Source organism: Rattus norvegicus, chromosome 4 (assembly GCF_036323735.1).
Source record: "Rattus norvegicus strain BN/NHsdMcwi chromosome 4, GRCr8, whole genome shotgun sequence".
NCBI lineage: Eukaryota > Metazoa > Chordata > Mammalia > Rodentia > Muridae > Rattus > Rattus norvegicus.
In genome coordinates, this window is record NC_086022.1 from 80,673,156 (window position 1) to 80,690,899 (window position 17,744).

Genomic DNA, 17,744 nt, shown 5'->3' on the forward strand with positions numbered 1-17,744 from the left:
AACTCCCTGCCATATATCTGGCCCCTGTGGCTTTCCTTAGATGTGGAAGGAGACCCAGTGCCTCCTTTAACACAGCGGCCTCTCTGGGCCTCCATGCAGAGACACCCCTGACACATTCCTGGCCTCAGAAACTTTCCTTATAATCAGAGGGGAATTCCATCCTTCATTCTAAAGACAGAATCGTGTGGCTGAAGCCGCCAACTCTGCATTTCTGTCTGATGTCGAAGCGCTCTCAGATCTCCAGCTCCTTTCAGCTTCGTTGGTTGCAACACACTTCTTTCTCACAGCCTAGTGCCAGCCCGGTTAGCAGCCTTCCTTGGCAGGTATCCCACGACTCTGGCATCTCCAACATCTTGGGGTCTCCCAGGTAATCTAGGCTTCAACTTCACAGCTTCACACGATGGCCTCTCTGGGCCTCCATGCAGGGACACCCCTGCTATCTATCTGGCCCCTGTGGCTTTCCTTAGATGTGGAAGGAGACCCAGTGCCTCCTTTAACACAGCGGCCTCTCTGGGCCTCCATGCAGAGACACCCCTGGCACATTCCTGGCCTCAGAAACGTTTCTTAGTATCTGAGGGAAATTCCATCCTTGATTTTAAAGACAGAATTGTGGCTGAAGCTGTTAAGTTCTGCTGCTTGCTGGGCCAGAACATGTCCCCTTGTTCAATTCTATCTTCACCGGCTTTCTGTTTTCAATGTTTTCCTCAACTGCCAAAGCTTGACTGTTCTGAAACTTGTTCTGTAGACCAGGCTGGCCTTGAACTTAGAGATCTTCATGCCTCTGTCCCCCAAGTGCTTGGATTAGGCTATAATAGTTTCCCATTGAGTTTAATCACAGGACACTCTGTAGCACTAAGAGACACCCTACAGGATCTCTTACACTCCAGACATAATCCTTCTTACCTCTTGAGCCAGGCCGCCACAGTTCAAATAACCCTCAGCTCCACTGTCTTCCATGTTCCTAGTGGTATGGCCCATTAAGCCACACTGCAAGCATTCCACTGCTTTCCTAATCCAAAGTCCCAAAATACACAATTCCTTCAAACAAAAACATGGTCAGGCCTATTACAGCAACATGCCGGTCCCTGGAACCAACTTCTGTCTTAGGGTTTTATTGCTATGAAGAGGCATCATGACCAAGGCAACTCTCATAAAGACAACATTTAATGGAGGCTGGCTTACAGTCTCAGAAGCTTAGTCCGTCATTGTCACGGTGGGAAGCATGGCAGCATACAGGCAGACATGGTGCTGGAGAAGGAGCTGAGGAGCTACATCCTGATCTGCAGAAGGGGACTGGATCCACACTGGATGGAGCTTGAACATAAGAGACCTTAAAGTCCGTCCCCACAGTGACACACTTCCTCCAACAAGACCACACTTGTTGGAGTGTCACTCCCCATGGGCCAAGCATTCAAATACATGTGTCTAGTGTTTTGCCTGAATGTATGTATGTATGTCCACTACGTGCACACCAACTCTGGTTTGTTGTTGTTTTGGGTTTTTTTTTTTTTTTTTTTTTTAGACAGCCAGTGATTTCATATAAGTGCTCTCCTGGGACAGTCAGGCTTCTGGGGAATCACTGGCTCCTCTGAGGCTAGCCTTGTTGTTCATTCACTAACCAGCAGAATCCCTCCTAGCCAGTATCTGAGTGTGGCTTCTCAGAGCCACCCTTGACACACAGCCCAGCAAACAGCTGAGCCTACGTGTATTTCAGGACTCCGATATAAGTCTCAGGAAGCTGATGGTGCTCACTTATTTTGGTTCAAATAATTTTTTGGTGGAGTGAAGCCAAAATCCATTTCTCTTAAGAACATATGAGATTTTAAGAAAGAAAAATTGCCATATCTTGGATCTTTTCCAGCTTTTCCCCTTCCGTTCTCCTCAAAAGCTTTTCGAAAAGGCTGTGTGGGGGCTAGGGAGATGGATCATGGTTTAGAGTGCTTGCTGCTCTCCCAGGGTCACAAGATCAGTTCCCAGTATCCTTGTCAGGCAGCTCACAACTGCCAAAACTCCAGCTCCAGGGGATCAGAACACGTGTGTGAGTTTGCGTGTGTATATATGCATGCATATGTCTCTGTCTCTGTCTCTGTCTCTGTCTCTGTCTCTGTCTCTCTGTGTGTGTGTGTGTGTGTGTGTGTGTGTGTGTGTGTGTGTGTGTGTGTGTGTAAATCTTTTTTTTAAAAGGCTATGGAAAGAATTAGAGATTGGTTGTATTTCAGACATGATAGGCTACAACAAGAAAAATGTGGTCAACAGACCAATGTGGACCAAAGGCAGATCATGATAATGTATAAACAAAGGAATCCCAGTGGTTTAGTGAGGATGGAAGGCTTGTTTTGTTCCATACCCCTGGCCCCAGCCTCTCTCTAGAGTTCTAGTAAAACATCTAGAGCTTATATGACAGCTCAATAGTGCAGGTTGACCAGTTATCTCAGTTTATCTAAGACTGCAGCAGCTCCTGATTAGCAGGACTCAATGTTAGAACAGAGAATGACCTAGGCCAAGCAGGATGAGTTGGTTTGATTTTAGTGTCAGGCCCCTCCTGTCTCTTCCCTGTCACTGAGATCCAGACTTCCTCTAGATGTGTCACCACTTTAGAGGAACTTCCATCACCTCTCCCTGGACAATGTGGGCAACAGAACCGTCTGACCACACTGTGATGACTGACTAACCTACCAGCTTGCCTCCAGATGGGTGGCTTCTAAGGCAGGGATATGTCTGGGTTTAGAACTGTTTTTGCTCCATAAATGTGTCCCCCAAGACTCCATCACAGCAGCAGCTGTGTCCACCTTCTGTGCAGTCCTTTTGAAAAGTTTCTGAGCAAGAGCTGGGCACAGAAGCACACACCTGTAATGTCCATCCTGGGCAACAAGCGACACACCATTGCAACCAAGTCAAAACATGTCATCTTGTCCCCACTTTCAACTTCAAAGATACTATAAAACAATATATATATATACATATATATGTGTGTGTATGTATACACACACACACACACACACACACACACACACACACACACACACATATATATATATATATATATATATATATATATATATATATAAAACCTATGAAAAGAAACTTGTTCTTATAGCAGTGTACAATTGTGTCCCACACCCATGGTGGTGCTAAAATGCTGATCAATACTGTGCCCTGGGTTGTCTAGGTTTGAAATACCTGAGGAAAATTTTGTCTGTGTGTAAATTGCTCCAAATTTAAGAGTCTTAATTAACATATCTTTCCCAGTCTGTGACTTTAAATGACAGCTAAGAAGAGTCTCCTCTCAGCTCATTAAAATCATTACATGAATGGTTGATTTGAGACCTCGGAGGGGAGAACTCTTCCAGCCATTTCAGGGTTGTCTAGCAAAGAGGCATGTACCTTCAAAGCCACACTCCTGATGGTGTTTCTTTTCTGGGAGTTCCAACTGCCACTGAGGCCGTAAGGGCTTCTTGCTGTGTTAATCTCCCATGTTTCATACTTGCTCTGGGCCCTTCATTTAATTCTCTTGAACCTGTTGGGCTGGCCCACGTTATGAAGTGTGGAGAATGTCAGCTAAGGAGATAGTCCTGGCTTGCTCATTACTGATGTCCATGACTACAACAACACTGGTATTTTATGAGTATAGTAAGAACATGATTAAAAGTGTAAACTAATGGCTTGACATATATTCTCCAAACTGTCTCTCAGTTGTCTGGACCATGATGCTTTAATTCCTATATGAACGAATAGCGGCTAATAACTGTAAATGTTCCTAGGCTGCTTTTCAAATATCTTTTAACACCACTCTATGGTAAACAATGCTGGGACACACCAACTTCAACCAAATGAAGTTCACTGAATGCTCAAGGACGCACCGTGGACAGGGAGATGGGTCAGTCACGATTGGTTTGACTACACAGGCATAATCAATTATCACTCTTCCATTTCACATTCTGACACAGAGAAAATGGTATTGCCACAGCATAGTAAGGTAGGTGGAGTAGGTGATCCTTCAACTAGAGGTGACCTCCCTCAAGTTCCTAGTGCTTATTCCAAGAGCTGAGAATGCTGGGAAATGCTGGGAAGAAGACTCCAGTCACCCAGTTCTTCCCATGTTCACTGTCTCAGTGTCCATCTCTTTAGGTGAGCAGCTGTGTTCTTCCAGACAGACTCTAGGCAACGTCTCGCTGCCCGTTCCATCAACCACAGCTACACACAACCAGGAAAAATAAAGACAAAGGCAGTTTTTGCTGTATTCTTTATTCTCAGTCAGTGAGCTACACAGGGGCAGAGAGACAGCAAATGAAAAGGAGCCTCTGGGGGAAGCAAAAGGGGTACAGGTAGTGTGGTAGGATTTAGATTTTACAAATGGCTAAATAGAAGATTTACAAGTATCATTTCCCCCAAAAGCATATCCTGTGGGGTAACAGAGGAAGATAAAAAAATTCATCACAAATGAAGCAATTGAGTCACTTCTGACAACTGCAGCCCCTGAACCCAGTTTCAAAAACAAACAAACAGAAAACCAGCTTGCACTTTAGACCATCTTGATTTGCAGAGACATTTGATATGTAGGTTTTCAACAAAGATAACCAGATTCACAGATCGATACAAGACAGAAAACAAAGCATGAGAAAATAGCTTTGATCTACTAGCAAAAATAGATTTATGCTGATGTTGGTATTAAAAATAAAGACATTCGAATAAATTCTGACCGAACACTGTAGCCTGTATTCCTAAGATGAGGAGAAAAACGTATAGCTCTGATTGGTAGCTAGAGGGTGTGAGGAGTCTCTGATGGCTACAGTCCCTCAGAGAGCTTGGGGTGTGCACAGTAGGCCTACAGTAAAAAGTAAAGTAACCCTCACCTCTACGTTTGGCTTGACTTCTGGCTTGACTTCTTTAAGGGTAGACTAAAACAATGCATCATAAATCTGGCAAATACAGAGGAATGGCAGTGCTAGAAGGCTGAGCAAATGATTTATTGGAAGTAATTAAAAAATAGGATGAGGAAAACAGAAGCCTAAATGGAGCTAACATTAAAAAACTCAGGAAGCCCCCAGAGGCACTGGAAGGCTTGGGGACTGCTGAGGCATTCTTGCTACTTAGTAGGTAATTGTATTTATGACCTAAAGTGAACCCCCACCCCCCAATCTGGTTAGTACAAGAACCCTCCTAAGGCTGCTTAGTTAGTACCGGGCTCCCCCTAGTGTCTCAAAAATCGCACTGCATCCATCTGTTTAGTTAGTACCTGACTCCCCCTGGTGTCTGGGAGATGAACTGCCTATGTTTAGTTAGTACCAGATTCTCCCTGCTGTCTGGGAAGTGAACTGCATCTCTTTTGTTAGTACCTCACTCTCCCTGGTGTCTGGGACGTGAACTGCATCTCTTTGTTAGTACCTCACTCCCCCTGGTGTCTGGGAAGTGAACTGTATCTCTTTGTTAGTACCTCGCTCCCCCTGGTGTCTGGGAGGTGAATTGCATCTCTTTTGTTAGTACCTCACTCCCCCTGGTGTCTGGGAGGTGAATTGCATCTCTTTTGTTAGTACCTCAATCCCCCTGGTGTCTGGGAGGTGAACTGCCTATGTTTAGTAAATACCAGGAGCATCCTAGCAACAAGATGTGAACTGCACGAAGAAGCTGCACTGAGGCTTTCATCAGAAGGCCTGTGGGGGAGAGTGCGCCCCTCATTTGCTACAGCGAAGATACTCATTCTTTAATGATGCCTTGCAGATCAGGGTTCTGAGTGCTGAGAAGGAAAATATATGAGGTGCAGCGTGTGGTTAGCACAAGGTCCCACTACTAGGAGAACATCTGTAACTCACCATAAACTTGAAACAGGATAATTGGAATGAGAGGGGCTAAAACATGCACATCAAAGAGGGCAGCGGTTGGCATTGTGTATTGGAGAAAGTCAGTTCAGAAAGATTAAAACTATCTTAATTCTTCCCAAAATAATACCCACAATTCTATTTTCCTTATGAAAATACCCAAGTCCTAGACATACAAACTTGGAGGAAGGGTGTGTTAGACAGGACAGGAGGAATGTAGCAGCCTCCTCCCTCCAGCAGGGAGTTTTAAGATTCAAGTAACAGCGTGCACCTCCTGACCATCTGCATCTCCGGAAGCTTGTAATCCAGACACTGGTGGTGACTTAGAGAGCTTTCACATGGTTCTGGAACATACTCTGTTCATTCCTGTCCCTGATTCAAATAAGGTGACTACAGCAGAGACATTTGGATCAGCTGTTTGTGTGGTTCCAAATTACAGCTCAAGGCCAACAGAAATTATATCAGGAGATACTTTAAGAATTTTCAAGTAACTGGCTGTACTGACTCTGGGGGTACATTCTTAATTTTGTGGTTTTTGTCATTTTTCCTTCTCCTTTGGGGCAGCCTCTCAAGCAGGCCTATTTCACAGCCAGTATTACTAAAATCCCACATTTGTCCTCGAGGTTTCGTTTCCCTGCTGAGATCCTTCCTTACATCTCCAGCCTGTGGTCAAAATGTGGATAACGGAAAAAAAAAAACACTTGAAAAGGAGAAAAAAACAAAACAGGGACAAAAGAACCGGTGGCACCATCCAGCTACTTAGAAATGGAAATGAGATTCCCGCTGGTTCATCTCAGTGTATCCATAACAAGGAATAAATGAACCAATATTTAATGAGGTGCTTAAAATGACAGTCACTTGTAGACGACAAAGACTGCTGATTCACCTTCAACGCCCCACTGTGAAAACTTCGCGCTGTCCCGTCGGTTATCTGGTGTGAAACGGGTCAACTCTGCGCAGCTGGCTCTCTCCTTCTACCTTTGAAGTGGGTCCTGGAGACTTTCCTCAGTGCTGGGTAAGTGCTGTACTGCTGAGCCCATCTCGCTGGCCCTCAAATGCATCTCTTTACCCTGTCATTACACGCAGTGTTTCATAGAACTGCTATAGACATTCGCATCAAAGGCTTAGCAATCAGTCTTTGGTTTAATGTGCTCTGGGCAGAAGTCAAAGTTGTTCTGGTAACACAATTCAGCTACTGGGTACATTCATTCTAATATCATGATTTGAAGTAAGACACTTACAAGAACAACAGTTTCCCTTTGGTAGCTCCTATCTGAGACAGATGTAGAACTCAGAGTATCACAAATAAGAAGAGAGTCAAGGAGAGAGGTAAACCCTTGCAGCTTTCTCAGAGGACGACACAGAAGAACAGCAGTGTTTGTCTATAAGGCAGATGGTCAAACTCTCTATACAAGGTCAAAAGTACGGTGCTCGGTAAGAGGTAGAGAATACCAAAGCTGTGTGGAGAAACAACATGCCAGGTTATTTAAAGCCACCGGTGACTTCGCTGAAGTTTTAGAAGGTCACACTGCCGTGGGCTGTTACAGTTTGTCTATACTAAATGAGAGACATTTCGTCCTCAACTGGGGCCAAAAGGAGGGCTTGCAAGCTGTGGGTGGGGCAGGAAGCCAAAAGTAGTTTCTTAAGTTTTTAAAGGATTCAGCTCTTACTGGGGAAAAACAAAATGCCTGCTGCCTCCCTAGGACGCCATCGGGACACTGAATTAATGGAGTCTTCTCTGATGAAGGCAACTTCTCTAAGCAAGCTGGGTGCAGTTTTATACATAAGGCAACAGAACTCGAGGGAGAGAAGACTTCTTCCGGTTGGGTGATACCCGCCTTACATAAAAAATAGGCATCCCACTAACTTTGTACAGATTCCTGAACCACGAAGACGAGATGACAGTATTCTTGGCACTTCAGCACCAGCAGAATTGTTCTGTATGAGCAATCGAAGAGCTGCCTGAGGCAGAAAGATATCCCAGCTCCCAATTAAACCCAGATAGCTATGCATGGGCGAGTGGCCCTGGGTGTTATTATTTCTTAGCACACCTGGGAAATTTTGTTTTTCCAGTGTGATTTTATAAGGCATAAATCTGAATTTTCCCCCTTACCTTTGGAAAATTAGTGTTAAATGGTTTTTTTTTTTTTTTGTAACCCACACATTAACATTCAACCTTTCATTTTTATTAAATAGTTTATATATAAAAAGAAATACCGAGGCGTTCTACATTCATATAAACGATCGTGATAACACTTGAAACTGTAAAGAGACTTACTGAAGAAAAGTATATACTTCAGTGCTTACGATGCTACGCTAAGCACAAGGGATCGTTCTGGCTGCTATCGTTTAAACGTACAGACAGGTGTGTGTTGCTTCCGGAAGCAACTGTGGGCAAAGTGCAGGGATTCTCTCTCTCCCTTACATTTCACCACAAGACGGGATGGTCCAGCTTGGAAAAGCCAAGGTCTTTCCTCAGTTCCAGATAGGTCCCGTTGCTCACCCAAGCATCGTCACTGGATTTCCTGTGAGAGACGAGACAGATAGCTTCTTGTAGAGTCGGCTGTTACCTCCTCTCCATCCCTCCTTCTGTGCTTGCCCACCTCACTCCAGAAAATTCACTGTTCTTGTGTTGGTATTCGAGTGTTGTCTGAAGGTTGGCAGCCATTTTTTACTTCTCATATATATATTTCTTAAGCCTGGAAGCTGGGAAGGTAGTGCTTCTAAAAGACATCTGTGTGTGTGCGTGCGCGCGCGCATGTGCCCATGTCCATCCATCCTCTCTCTGTGTGCTGAACATCAAACAGGGGTGGGCGAATAGCCACCACACTGGGAACGACTAAATACTCCCCAATCAACAGGACTGATTACAGCCAGTCTAAGTTAGCACAAAGCAGAATAGAGCGGACAGAGAGGAACTGGGCCCTAACGGTCTGGAGAGAGAACTTTGGTTTGCAGCTCTAGGGAAGAAGTGGTTGGAAATTCAAAGGGCACACGAGGACCCAGAGCTAGCGTTTTCTAGTCAGCCCCACCTCCCACCTCACGTCTGCTCCCGGGTGGGAGTGTCAGCTTCACTCAGCACCCACGGGTGCTGCACACAGTGCCCTGCTCCCTTCCACAGTACTGGGCAGTGCTCTAGCCCTTGGGCGGTTGACACCACAGTCTACACTGGGGCTCATCCACACAGTAACGTGGGTGATATCTGTCTTCGTTGTTCCTCAGGGGCCCAATTCAGCCTCCAGCTTGTGTGTGTTTTGTGACCAAGTCCAGGGCCTCATGAATGCTATCCAAGAATTCTACCAATGAGCCACATGCCAAGCCCTTATAATCTTTGAAATATTGTTTTATTAGAGCCCAGCCCTACCCTCTTCTTTAAATATCATCCATGGTTGCTTTCATGTTGAACAACTGGAGTAATGGCTGAGGCCTTATGGCCTGCCAAGCCAGCAGCAGCTACCATCTGCTGCCTGTGGGAAAGCTTGCTGGCCTCAGAGGTGGGGGCTCCCATTCCTTTCTAAACAGCTGGGGGTTTTCTATATCAGTTGTGGATATAGATGATAGGTCAACTTAAGCAGTTGTCCTACTGATGGGCAGTTAGGCTGCCATTAACTCCACGAGGAATAACGCCTACGTTCTCAGTGCTACTTTAATTCTTCTTCAGAGGCAGGGTTTTGATTTCATTGTCATTACTAACTTGCCTAGGCTGGACTCGAACTTGCAATCCTGTTCTCTCTGTCTCCTGAGTGTTAGGATTACAGGTCTGACACTGGGACTGGCTCTCTCAGTATTTTGGAATATAGACTTTTGTCCTGGTGCTGAGATGAGTCTGCACAGCCTTCCAAAAGCTACTGCCCTTGTCTATACCAATAACCCAACCCAGGGGCCACACCGAACAATAAGGCACTGGAGGTTGGACAGGAGTGAACCCTACAGGCTGCATCTGCTACTCAGGCTGCGACAAAACCTCTAAATCACACAGACGCCTGCCAAGATTATTAGGAGAGGCAAAGGCCTCATCTGGAAGTTTCCCCTGGTCACTCTTCAACCTCCCTCTATTCTCTGGGCCTCTGTTTCTTCTCAGTTACAATAGGGAAGAGAGAGGATAAGCAGCTACCATTGCTCACAGCCCTTTTACAATTCTACGTATATTTTAAACAAGACCTTCTCAACTATTTATTGATTGGTTGATTGATTTTATTGATTGACACAGTTTCACAGTATAGCCCAGGTTAGACTCAAACTCTTTCTAATCTTCTTGCCCCAGCATCCCTCTTGCTGGGATTATTAGTATGACTGCAAGTCACTCATTCCTAGCTCCAGGAAGTTATGTTAAGAGTGAAGACCAATGTGGCCTTCCAAACTCAAAACACAAGTGTGTTGGAACTGCTGATGTGAGGCCCAGGTACTTCAAATCCTACAGCAGGGCTGTCATCAACTAGCCGGCCATTCTGTGATCTACCCATGCCAGCAAGCAGCCTCGGCTGCGAATGTTAACAAGGTGGCCCAGCCCTGGGGCCCCGCTCTGAAAGTGCCCCTCTCTGCTGCTCCAGGGAGGCACTGCTGAGTCACTGGGGAGGAGCCGGGGAGACACCCTTTCAAGACAGCCATGGTCGTGAGAAGCTGGCATTTGTCCCAAAAGACTAGCCACATTCCTCTTCCCACCTCCTCTAGGCACGAACCTGAAAAACCGGGGCTGGTGCTCCACACCGTTTTCCTCCAGGACCCTCCGCCTCTCCCTCTGCAGCTTCTCAATCCTCTGCTTCTGCACCTCAGCCTCCTCTATGTTTCCTTCTTCTAGAAGCCTTGGGAAAGAGGAAAGGAATATCACTGAAAAAATAATAACCAGCCACTTCTGTGAACAAACAAGACTGGATGTTCAAAACCCCCTACGCCCAGTCTTCTTCCCACCATGATGTCACGTTCTGAATCAGGAAGAGGATGACACCCTGTGAGCAGGTGATAGTTACAGGGTTCAAACTCTGTATCCAGAGAAACCCGCGAAATCCGTGTGTGCGTGCCTGTGCGTGTGTGCGTGCGTGTGCGTGCGTGTGTGCGTGCGTGTGTGCGTGTGTGCGTGCGTGTGTACGCGAGTGCGCGCGCGCGCGCGCGTGTGTGTGTGTGTGTATTCTTCTTCCCCTACTCTCCCACCACAGGAGCTCCACACTGTTCATTTCTTAAGTACATATTTTTCAAATATAAATACACATTCTTATTCATTCCTCCATTCTAAGTGCGCAAGTAGTGGCAAAACAGCATTGTTTTACTTTGCTTTTTACTCAACGACGCATCTTAGAGATCTGTGCACAGTAAGGCTGGACATCTTTTTTTAAAAGCTGTATTCAGTTTTGTGGACATACCTTAACTATATGCTCTAAATATAGACATTAGGTTGGTCCTACTATTTTTAGTGTAATTCTTAGTGTTGCTGTGAAACACTTTGGACAACCACCATTCACACACTGGGAAGTGTATCTGTACAAGAAACTTCCAGACTTAGGATGGTTGGACAAAAGAGCGAGTCTTTAATCGATATATTATAAAACTATACTTTATAGGGAGTTGAAGCAATTTATATACCCCCTTTTACATTATAATATAGTTCACATTATATATTAATTTATACTGTAGCATGCTGTTACCAGCCATATTTTTCCCCCAATCTAAGAAATGGTATTTTCGCCTGGTTTTTGCCCCATGTTTAAGAAATATTTGAGTTTCTTGTCTGTGAACTGTTGATTCTCCCACATCCACTCTCTCCCTATCGAGTGATATCTTCCTGATTTCTAGACCAAATCCGCACTGTAAGGTTATACAGACTTGTGTGCATCAGTATCTTGGAACTTGGCTATGCACTTGGTTTTGTTTTGTTTTGTTTTTTTTTTTAAGATTCATTTTTTTAAAAATTCATTTATTTATTTATTATATATAAGTGCACTGTAGCTGTCTTCAGGCATATCAGAAAAGGGCATCAATCTCATTACAGATGGTTGTGAGCCACCATGTGGTTGCTGGGATTTGAACTCAGGACCTCTGGAAGAGCAGTCAGTGCTCTTAACCACTGAGCCATCTGTCCAGCCCAGCTATGCACCTGTTTCAATCACGTCATCAAGGCTTTTGTAAAAAGACTAGATTGTACACAGTCATCTTTCCTTTCATGTGGCCTTTAGATTTTTGAGTTTCGATTACAGAAGGTTCAGGGGGAGATTAATCTGTTTTACAGAGTGGGAAACTGAGGCTGGGGAAGATGGGAAGCCTTGTCATAGACCACACGACTCATGAATAGCAAGCCCAGAATCAGAAGTGAGATCCCAATGCACTGAAAAGAATTGGAATGGATGGGTCAGGAGAGCTGGGTGCCTTCATTATTACGAATAAACAGTAAATTCCTTATTACTACACACAGTGAAAGTCTTTAAAATAGCCCCCACCCCTTGCTTCCTCTTTCCCGGTATTTCAATAGAAATGGGTCCCTACAGATGTGTGAAGGCCGAACCACACAGAGGTGGAAGCACAGACTCCAGCCCCTCCGAGAGAGTGCTTCAAGCCCTCATTTTATCCTTGTGTTTCTGATGGACAGTAAGAGCCTCAGACTCCAGGGGGCCAGGCAGTTGTGAATGCCACTGTTTGTAGATTGTTTTAAATGTCTCTGGAGAGAAAGAGCTTTGAAAAACATCCTTACCTTTGATCTGGTCTAAAACGAGTGTCGGTGGGTGGTAATAAAGACCTTGACAAAGGATCCATTTCATTTAACTCTAATGCAAACTGTGTGAAGCCATAATACTGCTCATAGCCTTTCGGCATGGGATCTGAAAGAGAAATAAACCACCCAGGTCTCATTTGCAATTCGTTTATGTTAGCTTAATTCCTTCATCTTTTTCATCTCAGGACAGCTAGGTTTTCTCTCTAACTCTAAGCTGTTCCGTTTCGATTAAAATATTCTGACTAACAAGCAGCTACTGAGTATTTCTCTGTAGGCTTTCCTGTCTGAGTTTTCTATCTCGGGCTCTCAGTCTCTTTGCCTTGGTCCTGTAGTGAATTTATTCAGTGCTGTGAAGCATCTGTACTGTATGAACTATCAGAGAATTTGTTATTCAAATATACACACCAGGGGCCCACTGAGATGCCACTCAAGACTGATGTATGGAGCTCAGAATCTACACGGTAGAAAGAACTGACTTCTGCACAAAGTTGTCCTGACTTCTACATTTCACTCATATCTCACACGTACACGCACAGGCACAGGCACACACAAACAGGTACACACGCATGCATGCGTACTTATGTACACACATACACACATGCAACGGCGTCTTAAAGATCAAATAAATAAACCCAGTAGACCTTTTCTTAACCAGCTAGACTCCCATTGCATCAGACCCAAGTTCATAGAGCCAAACTCCTAGAACTTCCTAGCAGTTGCGACCATGCTGAGCAAAGGGCGGTCAATACGAGTATTCTTTTCTTTCCTCCTTGCCTTTTTCTTCACCACATCTCAGCCCCGGAAATCTCACATCCCAGGGTTAGAACTTTAGGTTCTAGTTTGCCCTAACTTTGATCTTAGCTAAGAATCAGGGTCAGGTATATACAAGGGAGATCCAATACAGAAATTCCCTTATAGTCTTAACACTTGCTGGTTACACATCCACATATAAATGTCTTCCATAAACTCTGCCACAGACACACCTTTGGAAGCTTTTTCAAGGCCCTCTGGCAGCTAATCCCAGTGTGTGTTCCTCATCCTAAGCCTGGGCATGGGAACACAGCTCCATGGGGTTTCCAGCTGAGACCCTCACCCACCAGAGTAAAGACGGTTTCCTTCAACACAGGCCAGAGGAGCTGGAGGTCCACATGGAGACAAAGTCAAGGAAGAATGGTAAAGATCTGACAGTGATCCGTGAGAGCTTTCAGCAAATGAGAGACTGTCCATGCAGATTTGTGGGTGCCACACACACACACACACACACACACACACACACACACACACACACACACACAACTGGGACACGATTCCAGCTCCACGGTAACCTTTAAGATAGAGGAAGATGTGGCTGCAGCCCACTGAAAGGGACACCACTGGCCCTACAGCCACATCTTCTGTACACATCTAACAGAACACCAGACCAAGTTCAGGTGAACCGAGCCTTCCCTCATGCCCACAACTAGCATGGGGATGGTTTGGGACCCATTTCAGGCTGATGTGCTGCAAAGGCACACTCGCTGGAAATCCTGCGAAGTTTTTATTTTTGAGAAAAGGGAGATGAAGGGTCAGAAGCTCTTTTGTCCTCCTCTTCCTCCCTGCTCGACATGTGGGACAATAGTTTAAGAAAACAACCTCAACTTGGAAATAGGCTCTTTTCAGATACAAAGACAAAAGGGTTGCTGGTATAGCCTGGGCTTCCACAGCTTTATTGACACAGCTGCTCCAGGGGGAGTGTCCTGGGATTACAAGGGAGACAGGGAGGTTTTTGGGGTTAGAGCAGTCAGGGGACCCTGCATGCTTTGGGAAGCCTAGGCCGCTCCTTTCCTAGTGATGCCCCCCTGCCCTGAGGAAGCCACTCGTCTGTTCTATGCTTGGGATCTGGTGGACACTCACTTGCTCTCCAGACACACGTGGAGGAGGAGGCACCGCCACAGTAGATGCTCTCATGCCATTTTCCAAACAGCCGGTGCACAGCCTTCCCACTGCGGTCGAATACCGTGCCTTCGATCTCATGGGCATTAGTGCTCCAGTATTTTGCCTAGGATGCAGATGAGAACAGTCTGGGTAGGACTCCAGTATTCACTAATTACAGACTAAATGACACAATGTCTCAAGGGAAAGAAAAAAAGCTGTAAGAGTGTTTCTATATGGCCAGTTACGGGTTATTTATTTTGTAAACAAACACAAATTTTATGTTTTTATCTATGTACTCACTATGGAATGGCTAACTCAAGCTAATTAACACGTTTTACCTCACATTTATTTAGGTGAGAACACTTAAAAAAGTGGCTGGCATTTTTCAAGTCTATAGGTACACTGTTAATGGTTCTCTTGACTTTGCAGAAGATTGCATCTTTTGATCAGTAATTTCCTTAGGCCTCACCCCTGCCTCTGGTAACTAATACCCTACTTCCTGTTTCTAGGAGTCAGTATTTTTAGTTCCACTTACAGATGAGATCATGTGGTATTTTATGGGCTCGGCTTATTTCACTTTGCACAGTGTCTACTGCATTCACCTATGTACGGATTGCAAATGATGGGGCTGCACCCCTTCCATGGCCCCGCAGCACGCATCTGAGTCTGCACCTCATCCATGTGCTGAGAGCCCTTAGGCTGAAGATCCCTTTGCCCTGGTGATCAGCCTTTCGATGAACACGGGAGTGCGATAGCTCTGAGTCTTCGTGTCCTTTGGCCGTCTACTCAGGAGTGGGACTGCAGGGCCCAGAGAAGCTCAGTGTTTTGAGGACCTCCATTCTCCTCAGAGGCCACACTAACTCACATCCCATCAGCAGTGTGCGAGGTCTCCCGACTCTTCAGTTGTGTCATCTTTTTGGTGATAGCTATTCCAAGCAGCAATGAGGTGACGTCTCCCAGTGGTTTTAATTTGTATTTCCTGAACGATTAGTGTGATTAGTGATACTGAACATCCACTCATCTAGCTGTTGGCTGTCTGCACGGCTGGCTTTTAGGGATGTCTTTTTAGGTACTTTTGGTTCCCCCTTTTCTGGGAGGCAGGCCCACTGCCACTGAGCTGTGCTTGTAACTCCATTGGTCTTTGTTGAAAACACACACACACACACTCTCTCTCTCTCTCTCTCTCTCTCTCTCTCTCTCTCTGTGTGTGTGTGTGTGTGTGTGTGTGTGTGTGTGTGTGTGTGTGTTACAGCACACCCATGGAGGTCATAAGGTAACTTTCAGGAGTCAGTTCTCTCCTACCACATGGGTTCTGGATGCCAAATTCTGTCCCTCAGACTTGCAACAGAAGCCTCTAACCTCAAGCCCATCTCACTGCACTTTTTCTAGCATCTACTTTGAGATGGGATCTGCCCATAAAGCTCTTGCAGTGTCTTCCTGCTTTACTTTACTCTCCTGAGTCCCAAAGGTTGGTCTGACTGGGGTGCACCCCCACACACAGCTCTCCATTTTTCCACTGTTTCTTGCAACTGAGTTTCACTCTGTGATTTATACTGTATCACTGTATCATCAACACTGTATCAGATTACAAATACTTCCCTTTTGCATGTGGAAATCCCGTAGTCCCAACAGCATTCTTGAAGAAACTGCCCTTTCTCACCATGTGTTACTGGGATCCTTTTTGAAATTAATTAAGTATGAGCGTGTAGATTTATTTCTGGACTTCTTAGCCTGTGCCACAGACTATCTAGGTTTTGGATTTAAACGAAACAAAATCAATCAACCAAACCAAACCAGAACAAAACTCCTGCTATCTAATGAAAATTGCAGGTAACTTCCCGTCTGTATTCTGTAACCGGATGACGAATGTTTGGGCAGGCTCTGTACCTTTCTACGTTCATGCGACAGGGACACAAAACTCGGTTCTTAGACGCTGCCACGCAGCGAGTGCATTTGCTAGTGCTAACTGGCCAGTGCATTAGCAGCTGCCCCAGGCACGTCACTGTGACTGAGGCCTGGGAACTTTCACTCCTGCAATTTAAAATTAACTCATAATTCTTTTTACTTGAAGAAAATAGTCATTTCATGCAGTTGGTACTATTTCCCCCATTCTCGGCCTGTCCCAGCGGCAGGGCCCTTGTACAAGCCTCAGCACGTATCCATGGTGGTCTGTGAGGCAGCCTTGCCTGCTGTGGCTTACTTTGCTTTAGTCCTGGCTCATTCCTTCTCCCAGGACCATAGCACGACCCAGCCTTGCTTACGCAGTACCACAGACAGCCAGCAGAGGGAGCGCCAACTCCCTAGAGTCGATGCTCTGGAAATCTCCAACTACCTGGCCACCCTTAAAAACCTTCCTGAACAGAAGGCATTCTTCCATAATCAAAAACCCCAGCGCTATTTCCAGTGGAAACAGAAGCCATCTTTGTGAAGCGAGAAGGCTGAGTGACATTTCCAGGTCTTTTTCTGCCGGCTCAGTTTCTCCCCTTCCAAGCTTTGGTAAAATGCAGAGAAGTGGGCACATCCGTGGCAGAGCCAAGGAAGGGAAATTAGAGTGAGTGCTCCAGCCTTGTAAAAGTGGTGGGGAAGAAAGGAGCCCAGACCGTTATTGGGTAGTAGGGGCCGGATATTTCCATTTACAACATTTATCAACAAATCCAATGTTGATGACTGGATGGAAAGTCACAGAGGAGACGGCCACGCCCCCAAAGGTGCCTGGCATCTGCAGCCGAATTCTTTCAACATCCAATGCTTGTCTCCAAAACCTACAAGCATATTTCCTGTAAAGTGGGGCATAGCAGTGTATACCAGGGCTCTCAGTACTCTGAGGGCTGATGCGGGAGGACTGCTTTGAGTTTGAGGCAAGCCTGGACGCAAACACATTAACTCCTTCTTCCTCTGGTCCCAGATAAGGAAGTGAGCACCCTCCTTTGAGGAGATGTGGACGGCCATTCTTCCTGGATTAGAGGAACACATTGCTGCCTTTGGCTTCTTTCTGAAAAACACTTAGGCAAAGCTTTCCAGTATTTTTGTACTTTGAAACTTTCTACAAAGTAATTTTGTCCCCAAAATAGTCATTGCCAGTTTTATGCTTGTCTGCAACCTCATTTGACTTCTAACTTATCATAAAAACCCCAATCAGCCTCACAAATGCCTTGTGAATTATACGTGGTGCAGAGGATTGGATGAAGTCACCCTCAGGATTTTGATCTCAGTTAGGTACAAACATCTTTGACAAGGGTTTTGCTCTCAAGCAACTTTATGTACAAGAGAGAGTTTTAAAAGCAAGAAGAGTCTAGGGGGAAAAGGGGTGGGGA

General features: G+C 45.4%; 1 protein-coding gene across 14 annotated transcripts in view; it reads right to left on the minus strand.

The window, feature by feature from the left end:
* Positions 1 to 4,227: 4,227 nt before the first annotated feature.
* Osbpl3 (oxysterol binding protein-like 3) overlaps positions 4,228 to 17,744 on the minus strand; it is a 176,787-nt gene continuing 163,270 nt past the window's right edge. For 12 of the 14 annotated variants that reach the window (XM_008762935.4, XM_008762934.4, XM_006236519.5 and 9 more), the window contains 4 exons: positions 14,410 to 14,554; positions 12,496 to 12,622; positions 10,496 to 10,618; positions 4,230 to 8,341 (listed from right to left, as the gene is read on the minus strand). In XM_008762935.4, the coding sequence (XP_008761157.1) occupies positions 8,245 to 8,341; positions 10,496 to 10,618; positions 12,496 to 12,622; positions 14,410 to 14,554 (492 nt within the window). In that variant the 3' untranslated portion in view covers positions 4,230 to 8,244. 14 annotated transcript variants of the gene reach the window in all.